The 13,004-nt window shown below is 33.9% G+C and overlaps 1 protein-coding gene across 1 annotated transcript; it reads left to right on the top strand.

Moving 5' to 3' along the window:
- Nucleotides 1–220: 220 nt before the first annotated feature.
- Nucleotides 221–5,017, top strand: LOC123562680 (uncharacterized). The gene is made up of 6 exons (XM_045355293.2): nucleotides 221–264; nucleotides 1,805–1,873; nucleotides 2,422–3,198; nucleotides 3,582–3,689; nucleotides 4,179–4,358; nucleotides 4,774–5,017. Exons 2-6 carry the CDS (start codon nucleotides 1,819–1,821, stop codon nucleotides 4,779–4,781), a joined length of 1,128 nt encoding a protein of 375 aa, XP_045211228.2. The 5' UTR covers nucleotides 221–264; nucleotides 1,805–1,818; the 3' UTR covers nucleotides 4,782–5,017.
- Nucleotides 5,018–13,004: the final 7,987 nt, after the last annotated feature.

The raw sequence follows: 13,004 nt of genomic DNA, 5'->3' as shown, positions 1-13,004 counted from the left end.
TTTAAAATTGCTAAATTAATCATAAAAAAGCAATTAATTGTATTCTTAAACATCGATTGGTAATATTCTTACCTGAAATTATCATACGAATGAAAAAATTTCCTTGTTAAACACAATTCTTATTATACGTTCTGTAATAAAAACGTCTGGTCTCATGAGCGACTGATTTACGACCATTCAGCATGTTTTAAATGCTTTGCTATAAAAGGCCAAAGCTCCAGGAGTATATTCGCAGTTGACAAATACGTCCATACAGACAAACAGGTTAGTAAACTATTCTACTTTGATCAAACATATCAAGAATTTGTTGTTATCTAGTAAAACAGCTTTCTTTTAAATTTGGAATATTTTAAATAATTAATCAGATATCAAATAGTGATTGCGTAATGAAAATGTGCATTGTTTTCTTTATTTCAATTTGTAGAAGTGATGTTCAAATTAAACGTTTTCATATTGCTGTTTTGTTTCCAACTGTAATTTATTGCTCAAATTTGAACTAAAATACATATACAAGTAATATAGATATTAGAAAGCTCCCTTCAACATTTAGTTTGCCTTTAAATTATCTTGAACTTTAATACATAACAAGGACTAAAGTCAAACAGGAATGACCACAACCATAGAACCTAGCTACCAATACGGCATAACGTATGAAAATATGGGAATGTTTAATAGACATAATCACATACAAAGGAAAACATTAGCACATTGGCTCTTTGGAAGAGTAGCACAAATTGAGATGGGTTTTTCATACCAGATAAAGTCGAACAAACAGGCGCATTTATTATACAAATTACATACTTTGATGACACATTCATAATAATTTAAGTTTTCTAAAAATAAAGTATAAATATGATCCTATGACGTAAGTTGAACGAGTTTAACTCGACAATGGATAAAGGACATCATTCGTCCTCCGACTTTGATTCAAGTGGAGAAGTTGGAAGTATCTTGCGTAGAACATGTTAGCAATGGTGCCGAAACCATAAACTCTGGTAATGATAACTTCTTGCCTTTACGTAACTGAAATGTGGTTGAAAACGGCGTTAAACTGCTAACTAACAAACAAAAGAAAGATAGCGAAATATAACATTTGCATGGCAACATTTATTAAACCAAACTGTAAAAAGTCTGTGAACCATCAAATGCCGTTAATCAATGTTCTTTATGTAGATATAATATAAATATGATATAAAGACAATATAAATGAATATAGCTCTGCATACATAGTGGATTTATATATTTTATTTAAGTTAAATATATTGGATATGACTCTACATTTGGCGAAATATCTAAACATGAAATATTCTAGTGAAACAAGGGCATTGGATATCTTTTAGGGCTCCCTAATTTTCAACTAAGTACTAGTAAAAATACTGTCAAAAATTATACCTTCGGTATAAATTATCGGTTTGAACACAAAGGACGGGAACGAAATCTTTTTCAGTTTGTGAAATTAATATCGGTAGTAGTATGTAAATTGATCTGAAAAAGTAAATCGAACAAACGATGGTGGTGGGATATATTTTATTCACAAATTAAGCATTATACCTGTCACAAAAATTGCAATCTTGTCTCAGTGTTTGTCATATCAGTAAAATAGAATTTTGAGTGAAAAAAATCAAAACATGTTTGTTCGAAAAAATCATGGACCAAACATAATTATATAAAACATCTTATTATTTATAATTTAAATAACTTTCTAAATGCTGAAATATTACAACTTCCTAATTTGGTGTTTTCATATTTAGAAAAGAAATGACGACTAATAGAGGAAACCAAAATGCAACTTCATGTTTTTCAGACAAAAACTCAAACATGAAGTCAGTTATTCTGTTGGCACTCTTTGGCGCCGTAATGGCCATCGGTAAAGGTAGGTTTCAAAAATGTCCCCGAAGTCAGTTGCAAGGACTCCATGATTTTATTAACTGCCAGAAAATATTCAGAAAACATTGAAGATGAAAGAAAATATTAAATATTAATCTACGTTATTCTTTTACTTATACGGAAGATAATTTTCCTGTTGGTTGGAGTCCTATAAAAACAGATTCTTTTTCGTCTTGCTATAAAATTGGAAGATGTTTTGATTTTTGTTTCATTCTCATTAAAGTTTGAACCAAGAACTTTATTTATCTATATCTGGGACGAGCTTACTCACACGATGCCGCTGATCAATGCAAATAACAACAAATATCTTATAATGTAAAACGGTATGATATACGAAGCGTTTTTAAGTGTAACTGCCTATTTGGAGTCCGGGAGTTCAAATCAGTTATGATCTGTAAAGCGTACCATACAGTTTTGATATTCATGCGATTTTAAAGCAAACCATACAGTTTTCATATTAATGCTATAATTAAATCATTTTATGACACTCAATTTGAGTTAATAACTTTAAGCCGAATTATATTATATTTAAAGGCGGTTATCGATATGGTGGCGGTTCCGGTGGTGGCTTCGGCGGTGGATACGGAGGTGGATACGGAGGCGGCGCTGGCGGTGGAACCGGTGGAGGAGTTGTTATCGTTTCTGGCAGCGGAAGTGGCGCCGGTATTGGTGGAGGATACGGAGGCGGCTACGGTGGCGGATATGGTGGCGGATACGGAGGCGGTATGGGAGGTGGAAAATACGGCGGCGGTATTGGGGGCGGAGTTGGCGGTGGATATGGTGCCGGTTACGGAGGTGGATACGGAGGCGGTATGGGTGGTGGCACCGGAGGTGGAATTGTCATCGTATCTGGTGGCGGAAGTGGCGGTGGTATGGGAGGCGGAGTAGGAGGCGGAGTTGGGGGCGGAGTAAGAGGCGGAATTGGTGGAGGCTACGGCGGCGGCTATGGTGGTGGTTATGGCGGAGGTATGGGTGGTAAATACGGAGGCGCAATAGGAGGTGGATACGGTGGTGGATACGGAGGTGGTATGGGAGGCGGTATTGGCGGCGGTGTCGGAGGCGGTATCGGCGGCGGTACCGGAGGCGGTATCGGCGGCGGTATAGGAGGCGGAATTGGTGGAGGCTACGGCGGCGGCTATGGTGGCGGTTATGGCGGAGGTATGGGTGGTAAATACGGAGGCGGAATAGGTGGTGGATACGGTGGTGGATACGGAGGTGGTATGGGAGGCGGTATCGGCGGCGGTGTCGGAGGCGGTATCGGAGGCGGTATCGGCGGCGGTATAGGAGGAGGATATGGCGGCGGATACGGTGGTTTGTATATATTTGTGTAAACCTTTAATGCACTTTATAAAATGTTTGTAGTTTGTTAATTTAATCTTCTTTGCATTTAACTGTGAACGATCTTGAGAAATCTTAAAAATTCCGAAAATGGTGTTATCAGCAAAACCCTATTGACTTACATGTGCTTTGTTAAAGGTAGGGTAAAGAAACGGATAGCAGTTTTGTGAATAAATAAAAAAACTGACAGAACAAGATACTGATATTATTAGAAATGCTAAAAGGATATAGTATTGTTGGATGTGCACTTTAAATAGAAATCGTGATTTAAAATCCTTATCAAATTTCCAAATACATCGCAGTAGTATTTTTAAGACAAAGCAGCATATTAGTGTAAATAATGATAATATATTTAGGAGGTTACGGAGGCGGTATGGGAGGAGGTATGGGCGGAGCAAGTGGAGGTGGTATTATCAAAATTATCACTGGTGGTGGCATGGGAGGCGGATACGGAGGTGGCATAGGTAATGACCCGTGTTTCTGGGATAATTTGCCTAAATACCAATAATACAATATATTAAGATCAAACTGCAACATTTAGCGTTAGAGCTTTGTTACAATTATATCTTTCTTTCCATGCTATGATAAAGATGAATATATAATTGAATTGAAATGACAATTTTATTTGTCAGGTTTCTTTTTTTCTACACTAAGACTTTCTTCTAATGTGTTAAAATAACTATAAATATATATGAAAAACTTAATGGTTTATATTTTAGTAAAGTTTAAATTGTTGTTTCGAGCTTAGGCTTTCAATTAAATTTTAACATAAACCTTTAATTCACGCTAAAGAATTACGAAATTTTTATTGCAGCTCAAACAATATTAACGTTTCACTTATTTAACTAAATAATATGGAACAGTAACAAGTCGAAATTCAGGTCTGAGAATTATTCCAGCGCAAGAACGTTTGTTTGAAAGGATTGATCAAGTTTTCCATTTCTTTATTTCAGGAGGCGGTGTTGGAGGTGGTGTTGGTGGCGGTGTTGGAGGTGGTATAGGCGGTGGTGTTGGAGGTGGTGTAGGCGGCGGTGTTGGAGGTGGTGTAGGTGGCGGTGTTGGAGGTGGTATTGGTGGCGGCTACGGTGGCGGATATGGCGGCGGAATGGGAGGTGGTGTTGCCCTTACAAAATGTAAGTTTTGAAACTTTAAATCATTACATTAATGATTAACGACATTAAATCTGTTTTTTTTTTTTCGTTTTAACGTTTTCGGAGTAAATGGATTTCTATGTAATTTGTTTATAAATGAATAAGTAGAGCAGAAGAGTATATTCTTTCTACAAAGGTAAAAATATTTGTTCAAACAATTAAGGCTAATTTCTAGAACATTTCACAAATGTAATATGCATTAATTTAGAATTTATTTGGACATCTCATTTAAACAGAACAGTTAATTAGTGCTGAAGTGTGTGGCTTTTATGTATAGCAACTTTAATAATATCATGCGATTGACTTTATGAAAACAAAATGTAGTTATATACAGTGTATATAAAATAATATTATTTACTATCCTTTACTTGTATTGTGTTTTGTTTTCTACCTTCAGCATACTGAAACGCTATAAGACCGTCCACGGAAGAAATGTAAAATTTGACAATGTTTGATAGATGTGCTACGACATCTCACTATCCCGTCGGAATGCCGACAGGACCGTTTTACAGAAGAGATTTATATTCTATGTACGATTAGTTGTTAGTTTGTTTTTATACAACTCTTGTTTAATGTTTATTTTTCGTTGATTATGTATGGAAACCCTTGCTTCTATCTAATAAAGTATTAATAAAAACAAATTTCTCGTTTCTTTATTATGAATGTTACCAGTGATTCAATTTGGTCACATATTTATCACGACGTTTGAGAGTGTGATTATTTAGCTCTAGGCATTAATCTATTTGTCTACGCTAATGTGACATCCATTTTTTTGTGACATTTGTGTTTTAAATTAACAGATGTTGTATTCAACTCTCGTACATTTGCGACTTCTATATCAGTATACTCTGATATGAAATAATCGTTAAGACTACAATTTCTGTTGTAAATAACTGGGTAGCTTTTACTAGACTATCACTGATCCACCTACAGAACAACCAAAATAATCAAATACAAACGCTAAATATGGCATGTTTACACATATTTCTAAACATCTCGATAGGAACCCGAACTAGGTTTAAAGTAAGAAGTAACTGATGAAAGTAGTGTTAACCTGAACTCAATTACAGGAGAAAAATCGAAATTACCATTGCAAATATTCTCGTTTTGATACATGCAATGCGCTTGGAGCAGAGAATAGAACACATGAACAAAAACATAAATTTTAGTTAGTCTATATTTTACAATCCACTAAAACGTTTAATAGGCAAAGAAGGAAACTTTGATAACTTTTACCAACAATTTTACAATTTTCTATGGCTTAAAAGTCTTTCATTTATTGACTTTATCTGAAGTGAACATTATTTAAAATATGCAAGGAATCAAATGTGCAACTAAGCAATGAAACATGGGTTGGGCGGCTGGGTCAGTATAAAATTTAAAAAAGTTCTTTCGTCAGTTTATACAGGTTCTAAAATACAAAATTCAATACAAGATCAAAAGTGGTCATAACTTCTAAAGCGCATTAAACCTGCGTTTCTATGACACCATGGTCGATCAAAAAAAGATCATAACGTCCACGTCAATAAAGGTATGATAGATGATAGAAATGTTTGGCTAACGTTTTTTGATAACTTTAATAGTTATTGTGAATTTTGCGAAAAATAATGAATAGACAATACTAAGCTAAACTCCTCGGGAAGCAAAACATTAGGTTGCTGGGCGTATTTCTATGACATCTCGACTGATTCTAAATGACGAAATGTTTGAGAAAAGAAATTACATACCTGACACTTATTATTTTTGCCGTTAGGTCTATTGTGGCAGAAATTGAAACAAGAAAAGTGTTTCACCCGTCAGATGACAGTGTTTTAGTAAAATGTATACCAAAAAAAAAAAAACTAAAATAAATCTGACTCGCAAAGAATCAGAAAATATTGTAACATAAAAAGAAAGGAAACTTCCGTGGTACCGCTTTAATAAAGATTTGTTGGTCAACAGGAGAGTCAAGATATATAGTATATATCAGTATATGGACTGCTTCGAAAAGATGGACGAAACAAAGATTTATTCCAGCGACCGTTTCCTGACTGATTTATGTAAGGTTGTGTGTCATTATCTGAGACTGTCACCGCTGTTGGAGCTAACATTATACAACTTTAGTTAACAGTTAATTTCATAGGTTTTTTTCAGAAGTTTTGGTATACAATTTCCAATGCATAATTTTAACACAAACTTGACACCTAGTCATTTTGAAGGTCAAATTTGACCATGTTATTACTCGCAATTTAACCAAGTAAAAGACACATTAGGTAGATATCTGTCGTTATGTACATTCTAAATGTCTTGACATAATATATATGTTTTAGCCGTGGCCAGTGCGCACATATACTTTGATTTGTCCTTTTGTTAAGATATAAGTGTTTAAGTGTTTTATCCCACCATTTGTTTTCTCTAACAGCATTGTGTGATAGGTCAGAAAAAGGAAACAGGCAATAAATGTGCAACTAAACACAGTACGAATTTGTACAACTTTTAAAATACAAAATAACTGTTTAAACATTACATTTGATTATAAATGCTGCTGTACATGTTCGTCTACATAGCCTAGGGATCGAGGGTCCCTTGCGGGAAGTTGCGGGATCAATTCATGGCCGAGTCATACCAGATACTTTTAAAATGGTACATTTAGCCCCATTGCTTGATGCTTAGCATTTCATGGTAAACTGGTCTCATATTTTGTTCCCTCGTGACGACGGATTACATCAAGAATGACATGTTCAGAGTGCTAAATGCGTTTTATATGACTTATTTTACATTGTATCTAAAATAAATTAGTATATACCAAACAGGAAAGTATATACATTTAGGCAAGCTTAATATATTTGATACGGATTTTCTACATTTAAAGTAAAAGAAGAGCACTGTTACACCGTATATCTTTGAAAAGAAGCTACAGTACGATGAGTTTAAAGTAGTATTTTATTTTCCATATTTTGTAGCTTGGTCATCTTGACGATGTGTAACGGACAAAAACACAAATATTTCAAGTAGGCATTGCATAAAAATTACTTTTTTTCACTGGATCTGCCCATGTTCTATTAATACATGTTTTATTTTATTTTTAAAATTCTTTGCCAGGGACATATATGTATTACTGCGTTTTCTTTTCTTCCGTAATCATGGTAATAATAACTTAATAATAAACTTTTCGCAGCATAAAAGATGCAATCTAATCCATGTTATGTTTTGCCCTATCAGTTACCGGCACCAAACGCACTGCACTCTCCCCTGCAGAGTCAACAGTATGCTTTCTAGTTTCTCTCTCATTTTACTCCCTTTTGAGCTGAACGTAGGCTTCGTTTTTTGTAGATAACCTTGAATGATAATCGCGTGTAACTTGTACGATTGCTTTATTTTAGGAATTATAGCAAAGGTTTAGGGAAGTATCAGTCGGTACGTTTTTACTTAATATTTCAAAGAATTCATGTAAATCTTTAAAGCTTGTCGTACTAATCCGCACACCAAAAAGCTTTCGTATTCAAAATAACTAGAATGTAAAATCAGTATTCTTAAAATTGTATTCCTGTTTACCGACATTTTAAGTAATATGCTAAATTATGGGGAATGTCATGTTTTCGATAGCAAGAATTAGAAAAAATAAACGTTTAACTCTACATCATTTTGGTAGTGTTGCTCTGTGGGCCCCGGTTATGGATATCTAAAAATGTTTACTTACCGTTTCCAAGGACAACAGAATTGGAATTAAAACTTGTTCAGGAATCGTAAAGTCATCGCATATGCAAACAATTAGTCTTTGTGTGATGTATGTATGCAAAACTAGCGACAATACACGTTTGGTATGTGTATTAACGTTTGCAGAAGCCCTTGAGATATGTTGGCGACCGAGACGGAACCAACAATACTGCTGGCTTCAGTTCACGTGAATACACGCACACAAAAACGTGTTTTATCCTTACACTAATACCTTCATCCTGTGGTTTAAGTTATCCGGGCCACAAATAAGCAAGTCTTATATTGCAGTGCTATCAAAATATATCAAATATTGATACATGGTAAGCTCATCGGTATAATTTTAGTATCATTTGAAAGTGTATTGTATACTGAAAAATATAGATAACATGACAAAATATGTTACAGAATTATTCGTTTTTACGTTTTATAGTTTTCAATGATACTTCAAATCCAGTTATCACAGTGCAGGATATATCATTCTAACATTTTTAAGATTTTCTTTTATATAAACAATTTACTCATTGTGTTATTTTAATGTCGCACCGATACAATTATATGTCGTATGGTGGCTTTCCAGCTTTGGTGGTGGAGGACGACCCCAGATGCACACCCATGCATTATTTCATCATGTGCGGGCACCTGGGTAGAACCACCGACCTTCAGTAATACAGCTGAATGGCTTCCTCGCATGAAGAATTCAAAGCCACGAGTGAGGCCCGAACCCACATCGATGAGGGGCAAGTGATTTGAAGTCAGCGACCTTAACCACTCGGCCACCTAGGCCCCTTTATATAAACAAAGACGGGTTTTAAAGTGTATTGTCTTGTCGAATGACCTAATTTTGGCCAAGGGAAGTAATACGTCCAACTACGCCTATACCAGATTAGTATCCCTTCCTGGTGTAGAATGGAAACTGATTCTGCCTTCGTGATTAATTACGACGCATCTGAATTCAAAAACGTGCTTTATTTGCCAACAAAGCACACAAAACTAAAATATATTTCCCAATTTCGAAGTAAAAAAAAGCATGAATGTAAAAATTCGTACATAATATTCTGGTCAATTTAGATACTAATTATTGCCCAGCAGACACAACTCTTTCAAATGATACAAAAAAAAAAACAGGTCACGAGGCATCCAATCGTATTTTTTGTGGATCTCTCTTCTGGTCAAAGCAATAATGTACTGTTTTCATGGTTAAATATAAAGGGACATTGACTTTACTTTGCACATAGACATATTAACCTTGGTAATAATACTACTACATGACTGTTTATCTTTACTTTTTAAAGTATACAATCGTTTCACTTGTTTAATTTTAATTTGCAATTATACATGACAAATAATCGATAAAATAGGCAGGAGTTACCTTTTCGTGTATGATTAGGTATCACATTTTTGTTTGTAAATATATAAAAAAATATCTGTAAAAGTATCTTTCTCTAAAGTCAATCGACAATATAATTGTAATAGAGATCGTAGATTGTCAAGTGCAAATTTCTTTTTGAGGCATAATCTTAAAATAATTCGAAATCAAAGTAGTTTGAAGCAAAACCGTATTTCACAAAACTACATTTCACGTTCAGTAGGTCAGTAGACGAGTATGCTGTTTCTACATTTTTGTAACCAAGGAATGGACATGAAAATACACATTACTAGATAAATAACTATATGCTATAAACACTGTTCATTTTTACCATAACAGCAGGCAAATGAGAAAGACAGGTTAATGTGCTTGACAGTTTGCAAATCGTAATTGTGATTACGTTTTTGAGGAAAAGCACATATTCTTCAATATTGTTTTTTTTTTCTCATTAAACCATTGACGATTAAATCTGCATGTTTTCTTTTTTACATAAAAATGAATATGAGGGTCCTGGTATGCATGTTTATACCATATTGGATCATAATAAACAAGATCTAAAATTTCAAGCAAATTTGTTCGTGTTAGTTGGAATTTTAACGTGTCAACATAATTGTCTTTTTCATCTTAAGAAAGAAAGTAGTGTTGCTGTGTATACAAATGATCACATAATGACACACACATCCAGACAAATGACGTTTTACATGACTTCAGAATTAGTAAACGTGCAGAAAATTAACTAAAATGTGTAGAAGATATTTGTTTATCGACATATATCGTCACCGAGAAGGTAGAAAATTCTTTTATTATATACCTCTATAAATTTTCGTATTGTATGTGGCCGGACTACTTTCATTAAATATCCATGGGCTGACACAGATATAGAAATAACGCACATAAAAACATCACTCATTTCATTTTAACATTAACAAACATTTAATAAGAGTTCGTTCGATTACAAATAAACAAACAAAAAGATGGAGGTATATAATAAAAGGATCATTATAACAGTAGCAAGATCTGGGATATTGTATTCGGCCTTCGTTGATTTTGCAGGACGGATCACACTCGGCGCATGCGCGCCTCATGAGATCCGATCTAGCAAAGTGTACTCGAGCCGAATACAGCATCCCAGATCGAGCTACTGCTGTAATAATCTTACTATATTTTAACTCAGGCGAAATAAACAAATTTTCTTTTTGTTTTATTTCAATGTGTGAAGGAATCGATTAGTTTGTTTATAACTTGCTACCGATTCAAAAAAGATCAAAAGTTAAACGTTAAATTCGGATTTATTTAGGCTTTTTTTGTAACACCTATTTATCCGCTAAATAGCCATGGACACTTGCGCCTAGTGATATTGAATATTAGTAATCAAAAAGATGATAAAAAATAACAACAACAAAACATGCATTTATTATTTTTTTATTTATATACACTATTCACAGCTGATAGATATCGATGGTTAAATGATACCGTATGAATATCATATCTGACGGATCTCATGAGCTGATGGCTTTCATGCTACCCCAGAAGCGGGGTTCGTGTGCGACAGAAGGTCAAGTAAAGAAAATGCATGAAAAACGTAAACAACGGAGGGATAACCGGAAGGACTTGATAAACCAAGCTACAGAATTTAACATTTTGATGGATTTTATATTTAAAGCGAGGAAATATTTTTCTGGGAGCTGCATAGCGTAAATAAACATGACGCGAAACTGGGATAAAACGCAACTGACAACGCCAACGGAAACAAACCTGGTCCTGACTGGAAAACTACTTCGACGAAAATGCTGGCATATTCGGTAATAGTCGATGAGCCAGACCCAGTAATTTTGGCTAGCGGTACCATCCAAGGGGATTAAAGCTCATTGCTATTTTTGGATAGGTAAACATCTGACAATTCAGAAACTATGCGATAGCATTGCAGTGGTTGTAGCTTTTTGTGCGTTATTAGCCGTGCAGTTACCCCATCAAAAAATGGACTTTCATCAAACTTCCGTTACACATAAGAAGACTTTCTATTTCAAACTAAATGTTCTCTCTTATTTTTTACTATATTTGCTTGGAAATTGATAGACAAACAGCTCAGTTTATGTATTTTATGTGTTTTATAGAACTGTTGTTGAAATATTGCCTCTTTAGCGTTAAGTGATTGCAATTACAGACAAACATAGATCAGTGCTTAAACATAATTTAAAAAATACAAATATTGTTTCATAATATGCAGTTAGAAAGGTATTTGCTCATTCTTGAACATATATAACATGTTTAAATACATAGAGTAAAAGGTAGTAGAATTCTACAGATCACAAAATCAAGTTGTCTACCATTGGCTGTTGGGGTGCTTGTAATTTACGGCCTATTAATGTGCGTTACCTATTTGTTTGAAATTAATTAATACTTCTATAAATGATATGGAACAGAAAAGTATGAATATCGTTAAATCAAAGCAATTTCTGAACTAGTTTTGATATGTAAAATCTACAATTAGACAGTTATTCGCATGCCATTAGTTTTTAATATCAAAGTCACCATGGTGTTATTGTAATTTACGTGAAAATACACATGTAGACGAAAACATAAAATATGTTTTTTAAACACGATGTTTTACTATCTGATCTGTCTAAAAGGTGCATACTCATGCCTATTTCTGAATCAATGTTCTTATGCTTAAACAGTAAACATTTTTATGCTGAATAATACCAAATGGTACTTTTATACAGTAAAATACGTTACCATAAAATCAAGATTTTCATAATATTTCATATAAACATATTTAAAGTGGTTGCTATTTAGTATTATGTTTAGAAAAGAAATATTTTAACTAATCAATAAAATTATTCTACAGTTAGATATCAAATGTCATGTTAATTAATTGAATGCAAAAGTGTAATTTACGTGACAATATGATACCGTAATCAGTAATATGCTGCCGTTATTATTTTCAGTCATTGCCTTTCTATATTATGTCAAGGTTATTCTTTGTTTTCAATAAACCATATTTTCTATGTATTCAACATACTAGAACATTCTAAGTTATAACTCATCATCACTGTCTGAATCTTATAAGATATCGTCAATATTGGTAAGCTCATAAATCTTATTCAGTTTCACTGGTTTCGTTTATGTCAGTGCTGCACAAGTCAGGAACAATCTTTTTGTCACTCAAGTTGTACACTAACTATTGTTCGTCATCAAGTGATACATTGTCATCAAAGTCCCAGCAATTTTTATCAACACCAGGAAGATAAATGCTATTCTCAAGGGCATGTAGCCAAATATACACCTTTAAGAAAAGATCAAGGTCGTTTAATTTTGATATGAATAAGAGTAAAACTTCAAAAGTATTAATTTAATGTAACATTGTATCAAATTTGAGTCTATTATAATAATAGATATAAGAAACACTATTCAGTCTGTACTTTCAATTATATTGAAGAATCATAAACATCTTGGTCACTTGGTTATAAGTACGAGTAAAATATCTATAATGTTGGTAATAAAATCTATGTTACGTAAATTGCACTAATTTTGATGTTAACAGGTACGTGAAAGAAATCTTGTTT

Source organism: Mercenaria mercenaria, chromosome 15, assembly GCF_021730395.1.
Source record: "Mercenaria mercenaria strain notata chromosome 15, MADL_Memer_1, whole genome shotgun sequence".
Classification (NCBI taxonomy): Eukaryota; Metazoa; Mollusca; class Bivalvia; order Venerida; family Veneridae; genus Mercenaria; species Mercenaria mercenaria.
The sequence above is the reverse complement of the archived record's forward strand: the minus strand, read 5'-3'. Positions and strand labels throughout refer to the sequence as shown.